The sequence below is a fragment of the Grampus griseus genome (assembly GCF_964374135.1).
Source record: "Grampus griseus genome assembly, chromosome: 3".
NCBI lineage: Eukaryota > Metazoa > Chordata > Mammalia > Artiodactyla > Delphinidae > Grampus > Grampus griseus.
The window spans coordinates 171,734,915-171,755,934 of NC_139019.1; the positions used below are offsets into that span (position 1 = coordinate 171,734,915).

Below are 21,020 nucleotides of genomic sequence, written 5' to 3' on the forward strand. Positions count from 1 at the left end.
TGGAGTACGGAAGGAAAGCACTCCAAGTACAGGAAACAGCGAAAATGAAGATTAACAGAACTAAACTTGATGTCCTCAAGAGAGAAAAAACCGCGGGTGGGTAACGCGAAATTCCCTAGTAAATTAGCGTTAAAGTTGCCAGAAGCGTTCTCCTAACTCATTTTTATCCTACTTAAAACGCATGCACACTTAACACCCTGGGTTATTTTCATTTTTTTTCAGAAATAAATGAGGTGGGTTTTGGGGCCGGTTTAATTCTCGCAACTTTTTCTTTCGGGGTGTTTTAGACGGTTCAAGGTTTTGTGTTAACCGAGAACCCTAGATATAGGTCAAGTAACTGCCCTGTTCCAAAACACCTGTTGTTTGAAGTCGTGGATCCGTTCACTGAAGCTTTCTCAATGATACTTGCTTACATTTCTGTTTTTTAAATGAATGTGTGTTTAATTTAATTGACCAACTGGATTCAGCTAACATATGTGGCGCACCATCTCTGTTCATTAGACGCTAGAAGCTGGCCAGGATGCTGGGAATGGGATAAGAGCCTGAGATATGGGAAGGGACCACGGAGGACCTTAAGTGAGGGAGATAACTTGTAAAACTAGCCAAATACCCAACAAAGGTAGAAAGGAGGCAAGTACAAATTAATACAGGAGCTAGAAGCCCAAGCGAACTACTGGCAGAGAGAACCTAGCGAAGGCTCCGAGGTGCCAGCTGTGTGGGTTTCCATGGAAACGCCTCTCCCCCGCCTCCCCGAAGGCTCTGCCCTCTCACCACTGAGAGCCAATGACGGGCGGGGGTGGTTCCAGCGCATGCTCAGGAGGAGTCAGCGCTCGGGTGCACAGCCTCGGGTTGTGAGCGGAGCTGGGGTGCGCGTGCGCCCTCCCGTCCGGCGCACGCGTCTCCCAGCATTCAGTTGGTGCGCGGGCGGTGGGCACCTCAGTCCAGTAGGCTTCGGCGGTTGAGTGGACGGAGGCTGACGGCTGTTACGCCGACGCAGGCCAGGTGGAGGGAGAGGTCGCCGGTGCACACCCGCCAGCCATGAAGCCCCCCGCAGGTACCGGCCGCCCATTGGTGTTGGCCCCGCTCGCCGGACCCAGGAGCCGCGCGCACCGTCCCTCGGGGTGGCCCCTGGGGCCTAAGAGCGGAGCCCAGTGACTCTCGAGTGACCCGGGCCCAGGCAGGGGAGGGGGGTCAGCGAGCCCGGAACCCCGAACTCTCGGTTGCCGAATGAATGAACAACTTTTCCAGCGCTTCACTCATTCGGCAAACTCCGTGTCGCTTTTGATGAGGATGGGTCTGGCCCTTGGGTGGACTCTGAGGGAGTTCTAGACGCAGTTCCAGAGCCAGAGACGGACGTTCAACAGGCAAAAATTAAGCGAGGGCTTTAGACAGTCGTCGGTGCCGGGGCTGGTGGTGCTTCTTTAGGGAGGGCGGTCCTGGAGGACTTCTCGGTGGAGGTGGCATTTCACTCAGCCTGGACCCCGTGGGGAGAAGCAGCTGTCCTGCGGGAGGAGCGTCCCAGGTGGTGGGACTCGCGAAGGCAAAGGCGGGGAGGCAAGCGCACCAGCAGGGCGTTTGGGGAGCAACAGGTCATTTTAGCTGGAACACAACTGGGAGTCCCTTTTATGGGAAGCACAAAGGGGCGCTATGGAAGGGTTGGTTTTCATTTAGGGGAGCGATGCCACCCGCATACTCTATTTTAGAAAATCGCCCAAGATGTTGAGTGGTGCCTCCTGGAATTTTCTCTTGCCCACCTATCCTCCCTCTGTTCTTTCTGCAGCCCATTGTGATGATGATGATAATTGTATTCATGCTGATAATCATAATTATGGTTATTCAGGCCTTAGGGAGGCAGGAATGTTGTCTGCCTTGTTTGCTGCGGGATTGTTAGCTCAGAGACCTGGGACGTAGGTGACAATCAGTAAATATTTATGAAAAGAATGGGCCTGCTCCAAGTTTTCAAATCCTAGTTCCTCCAAAAGGTTTTCCCGACAATTCCACCCGACTGGGACCTCCCGCCTTTCCTGAGCTCCTGGAGCCCTTCTTTCCCACCAGATTTAATGCAGACTCACAGTCCCTCTTGTGCAGTTCTTGAAATCCAGAATGTTCTGCAAAGATATTCTCTAATTTGAAGCAGTCATTTGGCCAGAAAAATCGAACCTCTATTGAAGTGAAGAGGCTCCCCCCGCCACTTAGTGTGTATCAGTGGAAGTAAGCTGCCCGGCTTTGAACCCCACCTCTGTCGCTTGCTGGCTGTGGCATCATGGCAAACTCAGGATTCCCGTCTGTAAAGTGGAGCTACATAGGGTGCAGAGTACAGAACTGCCTGAGAGTTCAGTGAGGTCAAAACACCCTGGAACACACAAGAAGGTTTTCAAGTGACAGCTGTTGTTTTTCTTTTGATTTATTTATTTATTTATTTATTTTTGGCTGCGTTGGGTCTTCGTTGCTGCGCGTAGGCTTTCTCTATTTGTGGCAAGCGGGGGCTACTCTTTGTTGCGGTGTGCAGGCTTCTCATTGTGGTGGCTTCTCTTGCTGCGGAGCACAGGCTCTAGGCGCGCGGGCTTCAGTAGTTGTGGCACACGGGCTTAGTTGCTCCGCAGCATGTGGAGTCTTCCTGGCCCAGGACTCAAACCTGTGTCCCCTGCATTGGCAGGTGGATTCTTAACCACTGCGCCACCAGGGAAGCCCGACAGCTGTTGTTATAGGACCACAGTCTTGTATCCAAAAACTCCTGGGGCTAGGGACGTCACAGTAATCAGGATTTGCCCTTCTTTTAGAGAAGTAATACAATACAGATGTTCCAGGTTCCATTCAGGGAGGTTGGGGGTACCACCCTGCAGTGCAGTTATTCTTTCAGTGAAACGCAGGTCTATGCCGGATGTCCCGCTCAGCACCGCTGACTTCGGGGGCAGGGCCTCTCCTGGGGGCGGTCCTGGCTGCTGTGGGGTATTGAGCAGCACGCCTGACCCCGCTGAGGCAGGAGCATCACTCCCTAGTGGTGACAACCACAGACGTCCCCAGACATCCCCCAGTGTCCCCTGGGGGCAGGATCACCTTGTGCTCTAGAGGACCAATCGCCCTGTGCGTCCCCAGAAAGCCCTGGGGCCTCGCCATCTGTTCTGGGAAACTGTGGGCTCTCCCCAGCCTGTTACTCTGACCCTGATTCCGAGCCTGAAGCAGACACGCCGGGTGTGGGGTTCTGTTTTCTGGGTCCAGCCTGTGCAGGAGACGCCCTGGACGTGGCGGCACCGTGCTCGGCCGTGAACTACCTCCGGTGGGATCTGAGTGCCCAGCAAATCGGGGAGCTCACCACCGAGCTCATCGAGGAGACCAAGCGCGTGTACGACCGCGTGGGCTCCCAGGAGCTCCAAGATGTGTCCTACGAGAACACACTCAAGGCGCTGGCCGACGTGGAGGTGTCCTACACAGGTGAGCCCTGCCCAGACTGGGCGACACCACCTCCTCCCCGGGGGCCCGGTGGAGAAAGGCAGCCCGGGCTGGCCAGCTTGCTCTGTCCCCGAGGGCCCAGAACGGCAGCGTCAGGCAGTGTCTGCCAGTTCTCCTCTTGGGGAGCCGGCTCACGTGCCAGCCTTGAAACTGGAGCCCCTTCTCACCCCTGCCCGTTTGCCTGCCCGGGGATCTGTTTGTTTTCTCTGAGCCGCTGAACTTGGTCCCCTTTGGTTTTCTCCTCCCATGGCGCCCTGGGTCCCCTGATACCCTGAGGCGTCCTCATCGCCACCCTGTGGGTCCTTCCCTCTTCTCCTCCACAGTCTGTCTGCTGCCTTTGTATGTCAGATACACAGCTCGCCTCCCAGAGCCCCCTCTGCAGAGGTTGATGAGGCAGAGAACTCTGAGCCGAGGAGGCCCCCTGGGCCCGAATCTCCAGAGCAGCTGTTTTTCTGCGAACCGTCTAGAATCCCTGAATTCCAGCTGCGGGATTCTCGCATGTCCCTGACGCCTCGCCGTGCAGGGTCTGCTTGCCCCTGGCCTGCAGGCTTAGACTCCAGAGGGTCCGCCCTGGGGGGACCCAGTGTGCCTTGGGCCCAAGGGTGAGGGCTGCGGCTCAGGCAGCGGATGGAGAGGCCGCAGGCCGGCTCTGCCCCCCAGTCCCCTGCTCTGGCGGGACAGGGGTGACGGGCTCAGTCTCCCCTCTCATTTGTGGCAGGAGGCTCTGGAGGGTGGATGATGCAAATTCCCACCTCAGGAGGGACCCTGCCAGACATGATTTGGTCTCCTACTCCACTTCTGTGGCCTTTTCTTTCCATCTCCCCTCAGTAACCTGAGTAATTTTAAAGAAAACTAGAATTGGACCATGGCACTCCCCTCGACCAACTCCGGTGCCTTCCCACTGCCCTGGGGGTCAAGGTGGGAGCCCTCGACGTGGCCTCTGGGGCCCAGCCACGCGCCGCCTTGCCCCTCATCCTGCGCCCCGTCTGGGGGCTTCGTGCCAGCCGGGGAGCCCCTCCCCTCTGCTTGGCCGGGCGTCGGGTTCTTTGAGCACAGATTGAGCTCCGCCCAGCGCCCCTTCCTGTGCCCCGTCTCCCCACACCAGCCACCTGGACTAATCCCACACTCTGGTGTTTCGTTGTCATACTCGGTGCAGTCACAGCCTGCAAATCCCAAACGGACAGAAAAGGCTGTTTCTGTCCTTTTCACAGCTTGCTCTCGGGCCACCGGCATGAGACCCGCCCAGAGCCCCACCGTGTTTGGCCTAGTCAGCTGAGCCGGTGACTGCCCTGCAGAGGTTTCCACGCTGCAGCTGACCCACCAGACCTGGGCCATCTCGGTAGCCTGGAACCGTGGAAGCCACCAAACTGTGATGTTAATTCAGGTCTCCCCCATGCAAAGTATATGCTTTTTTAAACACTGCTGTGTTGAGATAGAATTCACATACCACGTAATCTGCCCACTTAAAGCATAAACGTCATTGGTTTTTAGTGTATTTAGCATATCCAACCTTCACCACTCTCCAGTTCCAGAGCCTTCCATCACCCCAAAAAGAAGCCCCGACCTCATCAGCAGTCACCCCCTGACAACACTAACCCACTGTGTCTGTGGATCTGCCTGTTCTGGACGTTTCCCATCAATGGGATCACACACTGTGTGTCCTTCTGTGTCTGGCTTCTCTCACTGAGCATCGTGTTCTCAGGATCCGTCCACGTGTCAGTGAGTGTCGGGGCTTCACCCCTTTTCATGGCTGAGTGATGCCTCCGTATGTGGAGGGACACGTGTCCAGTCATCTGCTGATGGCGTCTGGGTCGTGTCCACTGTTTGGTTACTACGGATCATGCTACTGTGATGGCGTGTGTAGAAGTTTTGGGTGGAGGATGTTCCGTTACTCTCAGGTGTGCACCTGGGGGTGGGTCTGCAGGTCATGTGGTGACTCAGCTGAAGCGTGTGCTTTCACAGCTGCCACACGTTCTGTCTCACGAAGCGTACACGTGTGCCGTGAAGTACAAAATCTTTGGTGAGCTGCAGCGTAGCCATGGGCAGCCATGGCTCTTTTCTGGCACCGAGTCCCTTTGGCCTCTTCCGGTCTCATCCTACTCCCTGTTCCGGTCCCTCTTGACTTGGGGTGTCCTGAGCTAAGTTCCTTCCCTTTTGGAATGTGAGTCCCCGAGGACGGGGGTAACTGCGCCCATCTCTAGCCTGGAACTGGCACCCACCCGTTTCCACCCGGGGCCGTTTTCACACCTGTCCTGTCGTCTCCCTGTTTCAGTCCAGAGGAACATCCTTGACTTCCCGCAGCACGTCTCCCCATCCAAGGACATCCGGACAGCCAGCACGGAGGCGGACAAGAAGCTGTCCGAGTTCGACGTGGAGATGAGCATGAGGCGGGACGTGTACCAGAGGATCGTCTGGCTGCAGGTGAGCGCGCAGTGGGACCTCTTCAGACTGGGTCGTTCCGCTCCCCGGGCTTTACGAGGTGTCAAGCTGGAGGCAGCCCCGCAGGTGGGCAGTGGGCACCACAGGCTGTGCGCCGGGCCTGGGGAAGGTGGTGAGTTTCACGGTGGGGCCGTTGGACCACAGCAGACGACGTTAGAAACGTGACAAAGACGAGTGGGAGGGAGGAGAGGAAGCATAAAATGCCTTCCCGGGTCCACACGTCACCTCACTTTCCCGACCTTGCTGGGCACACCTAGAGGGGACGCCCAGTCTCCAACGTGAGGTGAGGGACGAGTAACACGTGTGTGCACTTCCTGCCTTCCTGTGGGTGCTCCGTGCAGCCGGCCGAGCACTGCTGCCTGTGTCGGGGGGACCACAGATACTTCTCACGTGGCTGGTGGGTGGTTCTTAGAACCCGCTGATGCGTATCCCTCGGGACCAGGGGAGGCCCCTGGGTGCTTTGTGCAGACACAGGGCGGGGGCCTCTGAAAGCGCAGGCAGTGCTGCTTTTAACAGACATTTTCACTGACAGAATTAATCGTAGGTTCACGTGCAGTTGTAAGAAATGATTCAGAGTGGTCCCGGCTACTTGGCCCCGTTTTCCCCAATGTCACCTTTTGTGAAAGTAAAGTCAGCATCCCAGCAGGCTCCTGACGTTGACACAACTGCCCGTGTCATCCGCTGCCCTGGGAAGGTCCCCAGCGGCTTTCGGTCTGGGGCTCTTCCCAGTCAGGCGAGCATTTGTGTACAGCTTCTGTGCGGACTTCAGTCTCCATTTCTCTGGGGTAAGTGCCCATGACTGCGGTTGCCGAGTCCTGTGATGGCTGCTTTGTTAGGAAGTTTTGCTTTCTAGGAAACTGGCCAACTCCTTTCCAGAGTGGCTGCACTGTCTTGCACTGCCTCCAGCGATGACTCCCCTGTTCTCTGCTGCCTCGCCAGCACTGGGCACCGTCTCGATGTTTTGCTGCGAGCAGAACTTTGGTTATCTTGTTCTAGGAGAAGGTCCAGAGTGACTCGCTGAGGCCAGAGGCGTCGCGGTACCTGGAGCGGCTGATAAGCCTGGGCAGGAGGAACGGGCTCCACCTGCCCGAGGAGACGCAGGAGGTGAGCGCCTGGCCTGGGCCCCGCGTGCCTGCCTCTGCCCATCTTTCTGCCGCCTCAACCCCAGGAGGGAAGGTCCACGTGGACCAGCAGTCCCACTGCACCTGCTCTGCCCTCGGTCCTCAGGGTCACAGGGCTTCCCCAGAGCACGGCCGGCGTGGGCCCCTCTCTGCGTCCCGCCTCAGCCGGGCCCCCCGCCCCCTGTGGCTTTGCTGGGAGGGTCTCAAGGAAGGACCGCCTCCTCCGAGCCCACTCCACCCTGAGCCCCCGCTCCCACAGAGCTTCCGTCCTGACGCCAGGCCCGTGGGGCTCCCATAGCAGCAGCTCTGTGACTGTCGGGTTTCTCCGGTTCAGTTTGGACTCCATCTACCCGGAGTCAGAGCCTGCAGGTCAGGGCTTGGCCCACGCCGGCCACAGGTCCACGTCGTCCTCTGCGCTTGTGGCTGACAGGCTGTGTCAGGAGTTCCCACGCACCCACCCCGAGTTCCATTCGTCGGCTAGCGCGGCCCCCAGAACACAGGCACCCAGTCCACGGACCGGACCACCGGGTTATCATAAGGAGCAGCCAGGTGGCTGGAGGAGGTGTGGAGGCGTGGGGCGGGGCCGGGGCTTCCAGGCCCCCTGCAGGCGCCCACCCGGCAGCTCTCTGAGCCCCGAGTTTACCGAGATTTTGTTCCATGAGCACGATTACATCGTTGGCCATGGGCCACTGATTCACGCTGCAACCCCTGTCCCTCTCCCCTCCCAGGAGGTGGGCAGGTAGTGGGGTTGTAAGATGCAACCCATCCTGTGGCTTTAGGTTTAGGAGCTGTGTGCCAGGACTGGGGGCCAAGATCCGACGCGTTTTTCCTGTAATTCACAGCGCGGATCCCGCTGGGCACAGAGGCTGGGGGTGGTGGGAGGCTGACGAGCTCATCCGCCTTCACCCCCTCCCTCCTCTCTGGGCTGAGCCCTGTGGCCACGCAGGTTCCCAGTGGGCCCAGCCCCCCGGGGCCTGTCCCTTCAGGTCCTCCCAGTTACCTGACACCCCTCTGCCCCCAACGTGGACCCCAGAGCCCTCAGCTCTTCCCACCCCTGGTCCAGCAGGACGGGGTCCCTGCAGCGCCCTGGCCAGGCTGGCGATGGGCAGCCCGGCCCCTCCCGGGAGGCAGCCTCGTGGGGTGGGGAGGGGGGCGGGCACGGCGAGCCACCGATGGTCGAGCGTGTCACCTCGGTGGGGGGTGTGTAGCGCCGTGGCTGCACGCGTCTTGACCTCCAGGATCAGACCCAGCTCTGCCACCAACCGGCTGGGTCCCCGGAGGCCGGTCACTGGACCCCGTTGTCCCTGTTCACCCTCTGCAACGTGCGTGACCGGAGGACCCCCTCACAGGTGGTCGTGAGTGCTGACCGAGTCGGTTTGTGTGGAGGACAGAGAACAGTGAGGCCAGCAGATGAGGAAAGAGCTTGTCAGTCGCGGTTCTGGGCAGGGGCCCGCCTCATCACCTAGGGCCTCCCGGGAGCACGAGGGTTCAGCAGCAAGGAGGGGAGGGGTGGCTGGGGACTGGAGCCTGAGGTGTGGGTCCCCGGTAGGAGCAGCTCAGGATCGGCTAGAATGACCCGGGGCTCCGGGCCTACGATGAGCGCAGGGGGACGGTGGCCCCGAGTGTGGGAGCCCCGTACAGAAGGGGCTGGGGTGCATCCCTGCGCTGGCTGGTTTGCGTCAGAAAGTGACAGAAGCGGTTAATGCAGGTACCAGGCCCGACCCAGGGCTCAGCGGCAGTTCTCGTTACTCAAGAAAAACGCTGTCCCACTTCTGCCGGTGCTGTGCCTTGTGGTGGAGGAAACCGGGACTCGGAGGACTGTGGGACTCCAGCTTCCAGGGTGGGCCGGGCGCGGGGGCCCCGAAGTCCTGCGGAGCGACAGGCGCGTGGAGCTTCGAGGCTGGGGGAGGCGAGGGTGTGCACGCTGGGGCTGCGCAGACTGCCTTGACGCTTGAGAGCCACTGGCCGTAGGGACCACGGGGACGCCCGGGGAGGAGGGCGCCCAGGAGAGGCGGCCTGCTGGCACGGGGCGGGGTCCTCAGTGCCGCCCCGCCCTCCCAGGGCGCCCTGTGCTCCTGCCCAGTCATGGCCCATGGGGCCGTGAGGCTGCAGGGCGGCCAGTGTCTGGCACGGCGCCTGCTGCCCGCAAATGCCCGGCGTCCCTCGGGCTGCTTCTGAGCCAGGCGTGCCCGACGAGCCCCTGCTCCTGGCAGAGCCAGCGGGCACGCTCCCCCAGCGCCCCTCCTGTCCTCCAACAGGCACGTCTGCTCAGCCCGGGAGCGGGGCAGGCGCGCTGAGTCCTGGGCCGGGCAGGGGGTGCAGCCTGGGCAGGTCCTCGAGGCGCCCCGCCTGCTGCTGGCCTGGCAGGGGCCCCAGGGAGCCGGTGCCTTCCTCTGCACCCCACGTTGCTCCCTCCCCCAGGCAGGTCCATTTCTCCCTGTTTCTGAAAACCAGATAGACCCTGAAGGGGCAGAAACTTAGCTCCGTTGAAATGGCTGAAGCTTAGGCTGTCACCTTGGGGTAACTCCTGAGGAGGGTCCTAACAGTTAGGACCCGAGGCCCTTTCTCTCCCATCTCCCTCCTCTCATCCGCCTCTTCTGCCTTAACCCCCCTCCGTGCCCCCGCCCCCTGATCTCACGGCCGTCTTCTTCCTTCAGAAAATCAAGAGCATCAAGAAGAAGCTGAGTCTCCTGTGCATCGACTTCAACAAGAACCTGAACGAGGACACCACCTTCCTGCCATTCACGCGCGAGGAGTTGGGTGCGTGCGGGCCCCGCATGGTGGTGGAGAGGCGTCTGTGTGCCCCTGGCCCCCGGGAGGGCCTTCTTCCGCTGGAGTGCTCAGAGTGTTTGGGTCCCAATGTTCTGGATCCTTCCTTGGGGGCGGTTGCGGTCTGTCTACCGAGATTCTGCCTCAAAGGGAGTTGTCCCCCAAGACCCCACCCCCACCCTGCTCTCTGTGATGTTTCTTTAATCTCACAGGGTCCTCCCCAGCCTGACCCGGCGTGGGGTCTTGAAGGGCTGGGGCCTGGGCGGCTTTTGCAACTTCTGCCCTCTTCCTCGAATGCTTTATTTTGAAAACTTCACACCTGTAGGGAAGTGGCAAGAATAGCACCAGGGAGACCCCGTGTGCTCCCCGGGCCCGGCCTCCCTACGTGGATGCCGTGTGTGCTGTTCCTGCGCCAGGGCCTCCGGACATGTCTCTAGGAGCAAGGGCGCCTCCTGAGGCCCCGGGTGCAGGCAGCCCTCGGGAAGCAGAGCGTGGAGCGGCCCCCAGCCGTCCTGATGGCAGTCTTCACGTTTCTGGCCCCATCTGGCTTGAGCCAGGCCTCAGGCATTGCACTTAGTTCCTGTCTCTCCAGGCTCCTTCCCTGCTGATCGGTTCCTCAGCCTTTTACAAACTTGCTTCCGTCTTGCCCACGCTGATAGTTTTGCAAAATCTAGGCCAGGTGGGCAGCGGCCTGTCAGCTCTGCCCGGGGTTCAGATGGGGCTGAGCATCCTCACCAGTTCTGTGTAACAGGCTGTTGCATAAGATGTGACACCTCGTTCGCCTCTGGGCGGGTGGGTTTTGGGGACACCCACGGATGCACGCTGACCCAGGCAGGTTTTTCAGGTCCATCACGCCAACCTCTGCTGCCCTAACTTCTGGTCCCCAACCCCCTGTCCTGGGCAGCAAGACCCACGTGGCTCCTGGGGTTCACGGGCCAAAGGGTGATCCCAGGCCTCTGGAAACTGGCAGCTGAATCTGCTGGCACAAGCTATCCTGCGGGGCTGCTTTCCCCCCATCTGTCCAGCCCAGGGGCCCTACTGTCATGGCCCAGCCTCCCGGGCGAGAGGGTGAACCCCAGCTCCATGGAGCAGACATTCAGAGCCCTGGTGACCCGTGCCACAGGGCTGGGGTGGCGGCTGGACACGTGTGGCCAGCCTGGTGGGGTTTGACCCCGTCTGCAGTTTCAGTTCCAGCTGAGCAGGAGCCTCGCTGGGTTATTTTCTCCGGTTGTGGAAGGATCCCTGGTGTCATTTTACAGAAACATAGATGGTGTGTTCTTTCTCTGTTTTCTCCCTGCTTTCTGTCCTCCCTCTCTCTCCCTCTCTCCCTCTCCCTCCCCCTCCCTCCCTGTCTTTCTCTACCTCCATCCCTCTCCCTCCCTCCCTCTCCCTCCTCCCCTCTCCCTCCCTTCCCCTCCCTCCCTCTCCCCCTCTCCCTCCCTCCCTCTCTCCATCCCCCTCCCTCCCCCTCTCGAGAGAGAGTCATACACACACATAACACTTTGGTTTCTTTCCCTAAATCTCAGTCCTAAGGCAATTTCCTCTAGGCGTCTTCTCTGTAAAGGCGCCATTCTCCGTTCATAGTCAGTCATTTCTCCAGAGAAGCTTGGAGGTTGTTTCCTCTCATTTGTTTTCACCCACTAGTCCTGTGTAATCTCTTAGTTTGTATCTTCTTGTAAGTCAGAACTCACCCCCCCCGCCCCACCCCACCCCTCAGTACTTGCTGACCAGTGTCTTTGTATGTGTGGGCTTCCAGGTCCTGGTCTTCCTGGTGGGGTGCGGTCCCCTGCTGTCATCACTTACTTAGATGCTCACTGTCCCAGTGTGGCCTCGAAGAGCCCCTCAAGTGGACGTGTCCCTGTGATTCTTCAAGCACCTGCTATTTGACACAGGGTGGGCCGGGCTCACTTTGTCCTCTCCCTGGCCCAGCCCGGCCTGGCCCTGGCGGGATAGTCAGAACGAAGGTCTGGCTGCTGGGTGTGCGCCCAGATGCTGGGAGCTATTGCTTCTAGGCCCCCTCAGCTGACGAGAGCTGTGTGCACACACGCGTGCAGACACACATCCACGAGTGCCTACCAGTGCCTTCAGCTCAGGTCGAGCAACTAGGGATTCGCCTCGTGGCACCCCTTCCATGCTTTCACCACCTTGTCCAACAGTGAGAACCGGCTCCTGGGTAAGTGTGAGGCTGAGAGAGAGTCACAGGGTCTTCCAGTCCCAGTAGGGAGGAAGAGCCGGTTCGGGGCGAGGGTGGCTCTCCCTCAGCTGTTTCTTGTTGGGTTAGGGTTAGCGTCACGGGCACACCTGTTGGGGCCTGCCGAGACGGCCCACCTGAGGGGGATCCTCTAGGGTTCCTCCACCCCTCCCTCAGCTCCCAGGCCCCAGGGCTGAGCTGGGTGGCGAGGCTGGGGCATGAGGGGCGGTGGCCTTGCATCGCCCAGGCTGTGAGGCACAGATCCCTGGAGGTTTTAGTCTGAGGGCGATGCACCCGGGTCTCCATGCTAAGAGGACAGGCCAGGTTGGAGGCCAGCCATTGCAGCAGTGCTGACAGCTGGGATGGGGCGGGGGCACCGCCCAGTCAGGGCTGCCTGGCGGGTTCTGCCTTCCACTGGTGCCATCCACCCAGAAAGGACACAGAGGAGACGGCAGCCCATGCCATCCCGGGGTGGACGCCGTCCCGGGCTGGAGCCTGTCCCGGGGCGGACGCCGTCCCAGGGTGGACACTGTCCCGGGGTGGACGCTGTCCCAGGCTGGAGCCTGTCCTGGGGTGGACACCGTCCCGGGGTGGACGCTGTCCCGGGGTGGGTGCTGTCCCGGGGTGAACGCCGTCTTCAGGTGCAGGCTGGCCTGGGTGGAGCTGAACATAGCTTTTCCTCCCCGAGGGCGTCCTGATGAGGAGAGCAGCAGCTGTCTGAGGCGGGAGAGCCCTTGACGTGGCTCCTTTGGGTGCAGAGGTGGGAAGTGGGCGTTTGGGTAGGCCGCACCGGGCACCGTGCTCCCTGCTGGCTCCCGTTCCTCACTTCCCACGCGGGAGGGACGCCCTCCCTTCCCACCTGGGTCGGGCAGCCCACGGGTCCTTTCAGAGCTCCCCGATTTGGCTTCCACAGGAGGGCTCCCTGAGGATTTCCTGAACTCGCTGGAGAAGACCGAGGATGAGAAGTTGAAGGTCACCCTCAAGTACCCGCACTACTTCCCCCTCCTGAAGAAATGCCACGTGCCCGAAACCAGGAGGAAGGTGGAGGAGGCCTTCAACTGTCGGTGCAAGCGGGTGAGGAGCCCGCCTCTGCCGGCTCAGTGCCCGGAGGGGCCCACGAGCTCGCTCCGCCCCTAGCAGGTGTCCGGGGGTCTGCCTCCGTCCCCCAGGCTCCCCGGGGCAGGGGTCTGAGCCTCTTCCTGAGCTCGTGCTTCTGCTCCCTCGCTCTCGAGCCTTAGCCTCAGGTCCTCTCCCTCTCGGGTGTTGCCAGATGCCCGAGGAGCTCGGATTCGCAGAGGTCCCCCCCATCCCCTCTCTGTGCCTAGCATGTGGGCTGGGCTTTCTCGCTGTGGCCCGGGCACAGCCTTGACATTCAGACATCGGGTTCTGCAAGGACACTTGTGTTTGGTCCATACTGCGTGTGGCTGCAGTCTGTGCTTCTCCCATTTAGCATCTTCAGTAGATGGGGGCTGTGCATGAGCCCTTCATCTTCCCCGCAGACACCACTGGTGCTCGCTCGGCCTCGCAGGGGATGCGGGGGGCACGGGGGACAGTCCTGTGTCCCCGCCTTCTCGGCCTGCAGACAGGCCACGTTGGTCCTGTGGTGACTGGGGGCTCCCAGGAGAACCCCACCGCAGAACCGGAGAGGTGGCCCCAGAGAAGGTGGCATACGCCTGGGGCCGGGCCTCAGCAGCCAGCCACGGGCCACCTGCAGCAACAGGTGTCTCACCGTCCAGGGGCTGGGTGTTCGGGCGCCGTGGGGATGAGCTGCTGTCTGCACAGCAGCCATGTTTGTATTGTTGAGCCTGGGGAGGCCCCTTGGTGGCTCCTGGAGAGCCTGGCCACATTGCTTCCCGCCCTTGGCCTTAGAGCCCATCACGGTTCACGACCTTTCTGGTTCCGAAGGACCTGTTTATAAAGACCACATGGTAGGACAGCACCAAAGTGTCTAGAAATCTGGGCCAGGAGGAGGAGGGAGGGGTATTGGCTGTGCGCGCCAGCGGCCTGAGAGCCCTGCCCACCTGCAGAGACCTGGCCCGGGGCCCCACGGGGAGGGCATGGCCCATGGTCCCCAGCGCCGGCCGTCTCTGGGTTCCAGGAGAACTGCGCGATCCTTGGGGAGCTGGTGAGCCTGCGGGCCCAGAAGTCCCGCCTGCTGGGGTTCAGCACGCATGCCGACTACGTGCTGGAGATGAACATGGCCAAGACCAGCCAGGTGGTGGCCACTTTCCTAGGTAACCCTGCCTCCCCCTGGGGCCCAGTGGGGAGCGGGGTCAGGCGGACCTGGACTGGACGCGGTGCTGCCTGAGACCCCACTGTGTCAGCCTGGGGGTCACCTTCCCAGACCCTTCATTCTGCCTCGAGGGGCGTAGGGTTGGGGGCAGCTGGGGAGCCGCCCCAGGGACGTAGCCGAGCCTCTCTCCTCCGCCCGCAGATGAGCTGGCCCAGAAGCTGAAGCCCCTTGGGGAGCAGGAACGGGCCGTGATCCTGGAGCTAAAGGAGGCCGAGTGCCAGAGGCGGGGCCTGCACTTTGACGGGCGCATCAACGCCTGGGACATGCGCTACTACATGAACCAGGTGGAGGAGACGCGCTACCGCGTGGACCAGAACCTGCTCAAGGAGTACTTCCCCATGCAGGTGGTCACGCGCGGGCTGCTGGGCATCTACCAGGAGCTGCTGGGGCTGACCTTCGACCTGGAGGAGGGCGCCACCGTGTGGCACGAAGATGTGACGCTCTACACGGTGCGGGACACGGCCTCGGGCAAGGTCATCGGCAAGTTCTACCTGGACCTCTACCCTCGGTGTGTGCTTGGGGGAACGTGTCGGCCATGGGCCGGGGATCCTCTGCGGAAGCTGGGCCTCACCCCGCGTCCCTCCCCAGGGAAGGGAAGTACGGGCATGCGGCCTGCTTCGGCCTGCAGCCGGGCTGCCTGCGGCAGGACGGGAGCCGCCAGATCGCCATCGCGGCCATGGTGGCCAACTTCACCAAGCCCACGCCCGACGCACCCTCCCTGTTGCAGCACGATGAGGTGGAGACCTACTTCCACGAGTTTGGGCACGTGATGCACCAGCTCTGCTCCCAGGTGGGTGCGGGGCGCTGGGCTGCGGGCAGGAGCGGGGGAGGGCCCGGGCGCGCGTGGTCCTCAGGCATGTCCTCGCCGCGGGATTCTTCAGTTGACTCTTCAGCTGACGTCACCCCGGACGTGGCGACGCCCTCGGTGTCAGCTTCCATCATCAAACCCCACTCACTGAGCACGTAAACAACGGAAATGGATGTCCTGGAGGCTCTGGAGGCTGGAAGCCACTGATCAAGGTGTCAGGGCTGGTTCCCTACATGTTAAATACATGTACTCAAGAGTTGCCTTTAAAAAAGAAGAAAGAAAGGAACGTTGCCTGCAAGTCTGGTGACAGCCAGTGATGAGAACCAGAGGGAAGGCTCTGGGGCCGGGAACGCCGCGCCCAGTGAGGCCCTGGGGCTGCTGCCAGTCTCGGTGGAGGCTCAGCAAGTCCCAGTGACTTCCCCACGTGGGGCCCCCAGCTGAGCGGCCGGGCCCAGGACCCACTGCTCGCTCAGTCTTCCTGCGGTCAGCCCTCCGTCCCGAGAGCGATGCTGTCACAGGCTGCACCGGAGCACGTGGGGACAGTTCACTGAGCTGTGCAGCCGTCACTACTGCCATGTTTTGGAACATTTCCATCACCCCGAAAGTGTCCCACATGCCCTTAGCTATCACTCCCTCCCCAGCCCGTGACAACCAGGAACCCACTCTCTGACTCTGGATCTACCTGTTCTGGACGTTTCCCATTAGTGGAGTCGCATCCTGTGTGTCCTTCTGTGTCTGGCTTCTCTCACTGAGCATCGTGTTCTCAGGGTCCATCCACGTGGTAGTGAGTGTCAGGGCTTCACCCCTGTGTGGCTGAGGGATGTCCCCGTGTGTGGAGGGACCTCTTATTACTAGTATGTTTACGAGCAGAAGGTTTTGACTTTGAAGTTCAGTCTATTAACTGTTTTCTTGCACGTTTTGTGTCCTATGGAAAAAATTCTTCTCTAACCCGAGGTACTGAGTTTCTCCTGCCTAGTTTCTTCTGCCTTTTCTGCCTAGAAGTTTTGTAATCAAACCTTTAATTTTGTTGTTGTCCACTATGGTGGAGTGTTGTCTGTGGTGTGAGGCTGGGGGTCACCCTCTGTCACCACGTTGTCGCCACCGATCCCCACGCAGCCACATGTGATGTGTGTTTCTGTTTAAAGACACCTGGTCTGATAGCAATTGTTGATTCACTCACAGCGGGGTTGTAACCCTCGCCTGAAGGAAGCTCATCTGACACACGCACTGCCCCCGTGAGCACATCACCGCCCTCCTGCACTTGGGACACCAGCCAACACTTCAGCTCTATGCTCGGAGCCATGTTGAGCAGAGAAATCACCCCAGAAACACAAAAATGCACACATTGGAGCATTCAGCAGACCGTGAGAAGGACGCTTGTTTGCAATTGGGGCTGGAACCGGAAGTTGGGGGTCAAGTGACCCAGGAGTGAGGAGGCAGCGTCTGCCCTGCTCCCTGGGGCCTGGGAAGGACATGCCGGGGTCACTGGGCTCGCGTGGACCCACACCTGCCGGGCCTGGGTTCCAGCCACACTGCGTCAGGCGCCGTGTATTCAGGAAGAATTTCAGGCACGAAAGAGGAGCAAAGAGCGACTGCCAACGGCCGCCATCCAGTTGCGCCGTGTCCGCACCTTTGCCTCCTGGGTGCGGGGCTTTGGCTGGAGAGTGTTGGTTCCATGGGTGGGGAGGGGGTGCGGTGATCCACGGGGTGGCGGGCTCTCTGCACCCCTGTGTTCCGGGCAGGTCTGGGGTCCGAGGTGGGCCCTCCTGCAGCTCCACAGCCTGCCTTGCAGGCCGAGTTCGCCATGTTCAGTGGAACACACGTGGAGCGGGACTTCGTGGAGGCACCTTCGCAGATGCTGGAGAACTGGGTGTGGGAGGTGGAGCCACTGCTCAGGATGTCCCAGCACTACCGCACGGGCAGCGCCGTCCCCCAGGAGCTGCTGGACAAACTCATCAAGTCCCGGCAGGCCAACACAGGTGCGGCCGGGCCAAGGGAAGGGAAGGGGGCTCCCAGACCGCCCGGCTGGAGAGGGCGGCCTGGACACAGAGCCAGTCCCACGTCTCCTTCCTCCTGCCCCCCAGGCCTCTTCAACCTGCGCCAGATCGTCCTGGCCAAGGTGGACCAGGCCCTGCACACGCAGACGGCCGCAGACCCAGCCGAGGAGTATGCTCGCCTCTCCCAGGAGATCCTCGGGGTCCCAGCCACGCCAGGTAGCCACGCGCGAGGCAGGCCCACCTTAGGGGTTGGGGTGGCGGCCACTGCCCGGGTCAGGAAGATCGTCTAGTGGTGTGTGAAGGGGGACCGACCAACACCCTCCGGCCGAGGCCCTCGGACCTCTGGCCTCTTCCCGCCTCGGTTCTTGGGCTGGTCCCTCCCGCTGTGGCCCGTGGAGGCCAAGGGTGGGGTGGGCATCTCAGCAGGTGCTTTCTGGAGAGCCTGGAAGGGGCAGGAGAGGGCTTCATACCCCGGACGGAACGCGTCCACAGGTTTGCACGTGCATGTCGGTGTGGACACGGGTTCACTCCCTCGTGAGTGCTTTAATCCGCGCTCTCCCCGTGGCGGAGGGCGAGCCCTGATTCATCCCTCGGAGCCTCGGCAGCTGACCTTGTAAGAGGCTTAGAGGTGAACCCTCCTGAGCTTCAGCAGAAAGTGGGCAAAGATTTATTTGTGTCCCTCCACTGAGTTGCCCGCAAGGTCCCTGTTTTCTTGAAGTGTTGGGCCAAGTCTCCCTCTAGTGGCAGGGGTCTCAGACAGGGCTGCTTTGAGGCCCCCGCTCTCGGGAAGGGGCACTGAGGGGCCAGGGGGCCGGGCAGGAGCCTCTCCACGTGTGTCCCAGGGACCAACATGCCCGCGACCTTCGGCCACCTGGCAGGCGGCTACGACGCCCAGTACTATGGCTACCTGTGGAGTGAGGTGTACTCCGCGGACATGTTCCACACACGCTTCAAGCAGGAGGGCGTCCTGAGTGGCAAGGTGAGAGGCCGGCCTGCTGCGCAGACCAAGACCGCGGTCCTCGGCCTGGGCCTAGATGCCTGTGCCACCCGCCTGGGCCTGCCCGGCCCTGAGGACCCTGCCCTGGTCCTCCTGCTCCCCTGCCCTTTGTTCAGCCACAGCAGAGGTGGCCACACCCACACCCCCAGATCCCCTCCCTTGGATGCTGCTGGCCCCTGGAGCCAGGGGTGGGGATACTCCACCCTCCTGCAGCCCCGCCCCCTTTCGGCAGGTGGGCATGGACTACAGAAGCTGCATCCTCAGGCCGGGCGGCTCCCAGGACGCCAGCGTCATGTTAAGGCTCTTCCTGGGTCGGGACCCCAAGCAGGACGCCTTCCTCCTGAGCAAAGGGCTGCAGGTTGAGGACTGCGAGCCGCCAGCCTGCTGACGGCACAGGGTTCTGCCCACCCCAGTGGGCCGGGTGCCTTAGCGCCCCACCGGGGCAGGGGAGGGGCCACGTGTCCCCCCAGCCCCTGAGTCCCCGGCGGCCGGCCTGGGCCAAAAGTCTCCACCTGGATGCGTCTAGAGAGCCTGGCGTCAAGGCTCCCACTTGTTGCACTAATACAGCCCCTTCCTGGGGAGCTTTCCTGGTTAAAACACGGTTCTTTGAAACGGAGGCATTAAAAAAAAGGCTCCAGTCCTGGTCTCTGACTGCCATCCCTTCCACCACAGGAGTGGCATGGGGGCCATCACTCTGGCGGGAGTTCTGACCTTGGTCGGGTTCGGCTTTGGGGCCGTTGAAGGCTGCTCTCCGCTGGTGACGTGTCTGGGTCACTGGGAGACGGCTGAGCTGTGGGGTGAGTTCAGACGGGGATGGCCCCCCCACCCTCGCCGGGCCGGCTCTCCAGTGATGGGGTGTCAGTCTCCTGCCGGCCTCTCGCCCGTCACTGTTTGGCATGTCGGGGGCTGTGATTGGCGGGAGCTGGTTCTGGCGGTGGGCACAGCTGTGGGGAGCCCGGCCATGGCTGGCCCTGTCCCCGTGCCCTGTCCTGCTCACGGCCGGCTGGCTGGCTCCCTCTGGTCGCCGGCAGTTCGTGAAGTCTGGGCCACAGCAAGGGGCTGTCTTCCTGGGTCCTAGCAGTTCTTCCCAAAGGCCTTAGGAGGGTTTTTTGGTGGCAGTAGGAATTCAGAGAGGGTGCTGCACCACTGGAGCGGTAGGGTGGGCTGGACCGTCCTGTGTGTCCTTCCCTGGCCTTTGAGCTCCTCGGGAGCCCTGCCTCCGGCCCTTTGTCCCCACAAAGGACGCCAGGCAGCGGAGCGAGGGCGCGGGCAGCGCCCTGACCTTCTCCCTGGGGCCCAGGCGGGCAGGCCGTGCCACGCTCTGTCCTCCCCTCAGCCTGCCCGCCCGTTCTCACCCACCCTGGGCCAGTCGGCTGTGGACCAGGCTGTGGTGTCTGCCTTTCTGCAGCACTGGCTCAGCTCCCTGCACCCACTTCTGTGCCTTCTGTGTTCTGGGCTGGTCGCTGGCCCAGAGCCGGTGGGTGGGTGCCCCGTGGCCAGGAGGGCTGTTCGTATGAATTACCTGGGGCTCGAAAAGGAGCACAGCCGGCCTTCCGTCCGGGCACCTCTCGATGGATATGGAAGTGGCGTGTCGGGGCCTGGGGGCTGCTCGTCTTCCCCCGCACCGAGCCCCCAGATGGTCCCCGTGCAAAATCCAGGTGTGGCGTTGGCACCCCAGCTGTGTTCTGGGCAGTCCGTTGCAGGGGCCACAGGCCTCGGGCTGGTGGGCCACAGGGTTCCCAAGCGGGCAGGTCAGGACCGAGAGGGTGAGGCCTTTCCCCAGGTGCGGGGCCCAGACTGAATGCCAGCTGGAGGCCCATCTGCTCACTGCCCACCCCCCAGCCCCTGCCCTCACATCAGCCCCCAGGGCTGAGCTCAGGTGTTTGATGCCCAGGCTCCCTGGCAGCCCAGCCCATTCCCAGTCCTTCGTGGTCACTGAAGGACTTGGAAGCAGGTTGCTCCACAGAGACTGTTGTTCTCAGAGCCCTGGGCAGGGGGCAGGGAGGACAGGCACAGAGCCTTGCTGGGGTGTGGTCGCCAGGGCAGCCGGAGCAGCCTCCACACAGTAAGTAAGGGCATCTCACCAAAAGCAGTGCGTTTCTCCAGCCACCCTGGGAGCTGAGCTCAGGTCCTGGCGCAGGAAGGGCCAGCAGTGCAGCTGTTACCTGTCACTAGGGGGTCGTGCCACCTCTTAGATCCTCCCCCGTCCCCTTCAGGGGTTGCGACAGGACCCCTGCAAATCGGGTTGTCACTCCTCCCCATCCCCTACCCCTCCTCCATGAGGGTGAAAGGAACACATTTTTAAAAAGGATGGAGTTTGGGTTTCTGGTGGCACAGTGGTTAAGAATCCGCTTGCCAATGCACGGGACACGGGTTCGAGCCCTGGTCCGGGAAGTTCCCACAGCCCGCGGAGCAACGAAGCCTGTGCGCCGCAACTACTGAGCCTGAGCTCTAGAGCCCGCAAGCCACAACTACTGAGCCTGCGTGCCACAACTACTGAAGCCCGCGCACCTGGAGCCCTTGCTCCGCAACAAGAGAAGCCACTGCACTGAGAAGCCTGCGCACCGCAATGAAGAGTAGCCCCTGCTCACCGCAACTAGAGAAAGCCCGCGCGCAGCAACGAACACCCAACACAGCCAAAAATTTATTTATTTACTTATTTTAAAAAATTGATGAAACAAGCGTCTATCCAGGGATGGTTCGATACAAAAAATCTAGTCCCTCCACACGCGGGAGCATCACTTCGCCGTGAAAAGGAGAGAAACACTGACACTCGTTTACAACGTGGATGGACCTTGAGAACACGATGCTCAGTGAGAGAAGCCAGACACAGAAGCAAGCTGTGACGTTAATTGTAGGTGTCAACTTGACCGGGCTGAGGAACGTCTGGAGAGCTGGTAAAACATTTCTGGGTGTGTCTGCAGATGTTTCTGGAAGAGATTAGCATTTGATTCA

At 61.2% G+C, this 21,020-nt stretch overlaps 1 protein-coding gene across 5 annotated transcripts; it reads left to right on the plus strand.

Annotated features, from left to right (window-relative positions):
• The first annotated feature begins 852 nt into the window (after positions 1–852).
• Positions 853–18,676, plus strand: THOP1 (thimet oligopeptidase 1). 5 transcript variants are annotated; one of them, XM_082651510.1, is made up of 13 exons: positions 853–1,054; positions 3,220–3,432; positions 5,723–5,871; positions 6,886–6,993; positions 9,668–9,770; positions 12,884–13,044; positions 14,069–14,204; positions 14,405–14,771; positions 14,852–15,053; positions 16,864–17,050; positions 17,156–17,284; positions 17,947–18,047; positions 18,298–18,676. In XM_082651510.1, exons 1-13 carry the CDS (start codon positions 1,039–1,041, stop codon positions 18,451–18,453), a joined length of 2,028 nt encoding a protein of 675 aa, XP_082507636.1. In that variant the 5' UTR covers positions 853–1,038; the 3' UTR covers positions 18,454–18,676. The 5 variants fall into 5 exon arrangements, with proteins under 5 accessions (XP_082507636.1, XP_082507634.1, XP_082507637.1 ...); XM_082651511.1 differs by having other exon boundaries at positions 854–1,054; positions 17,888–18,047; positions 18,298–18,430; XM_082651509.1 differs by having other exon boundaries at positions 859–1,054; positions 17,911–18,047.
• The last annotated feature ends 2,344 nt before the right edge of the window (positions 18,677–21,020 follow it).

Excerpts from the sequence above, each read along its gene's own strand:
- THOP1 (XM_082651508.1), top strand. Across the intron at positions 13,045-14,068 it reads TCAACTGTCGGTGCAAGCGG|GAGAACTGCGCGATCCTTGG; the intron begins GTGAGGAGCCCG and ends TCTGGGTTCCAG. Across the intron at positions 17,051-17,155 it reads GTCCCGGCAGGCCAACACAG|GCCTCTTCAACCTGCGCCAG; the intron begins GTGCGGCCGGGC and ends CCTGCCCCCCAG.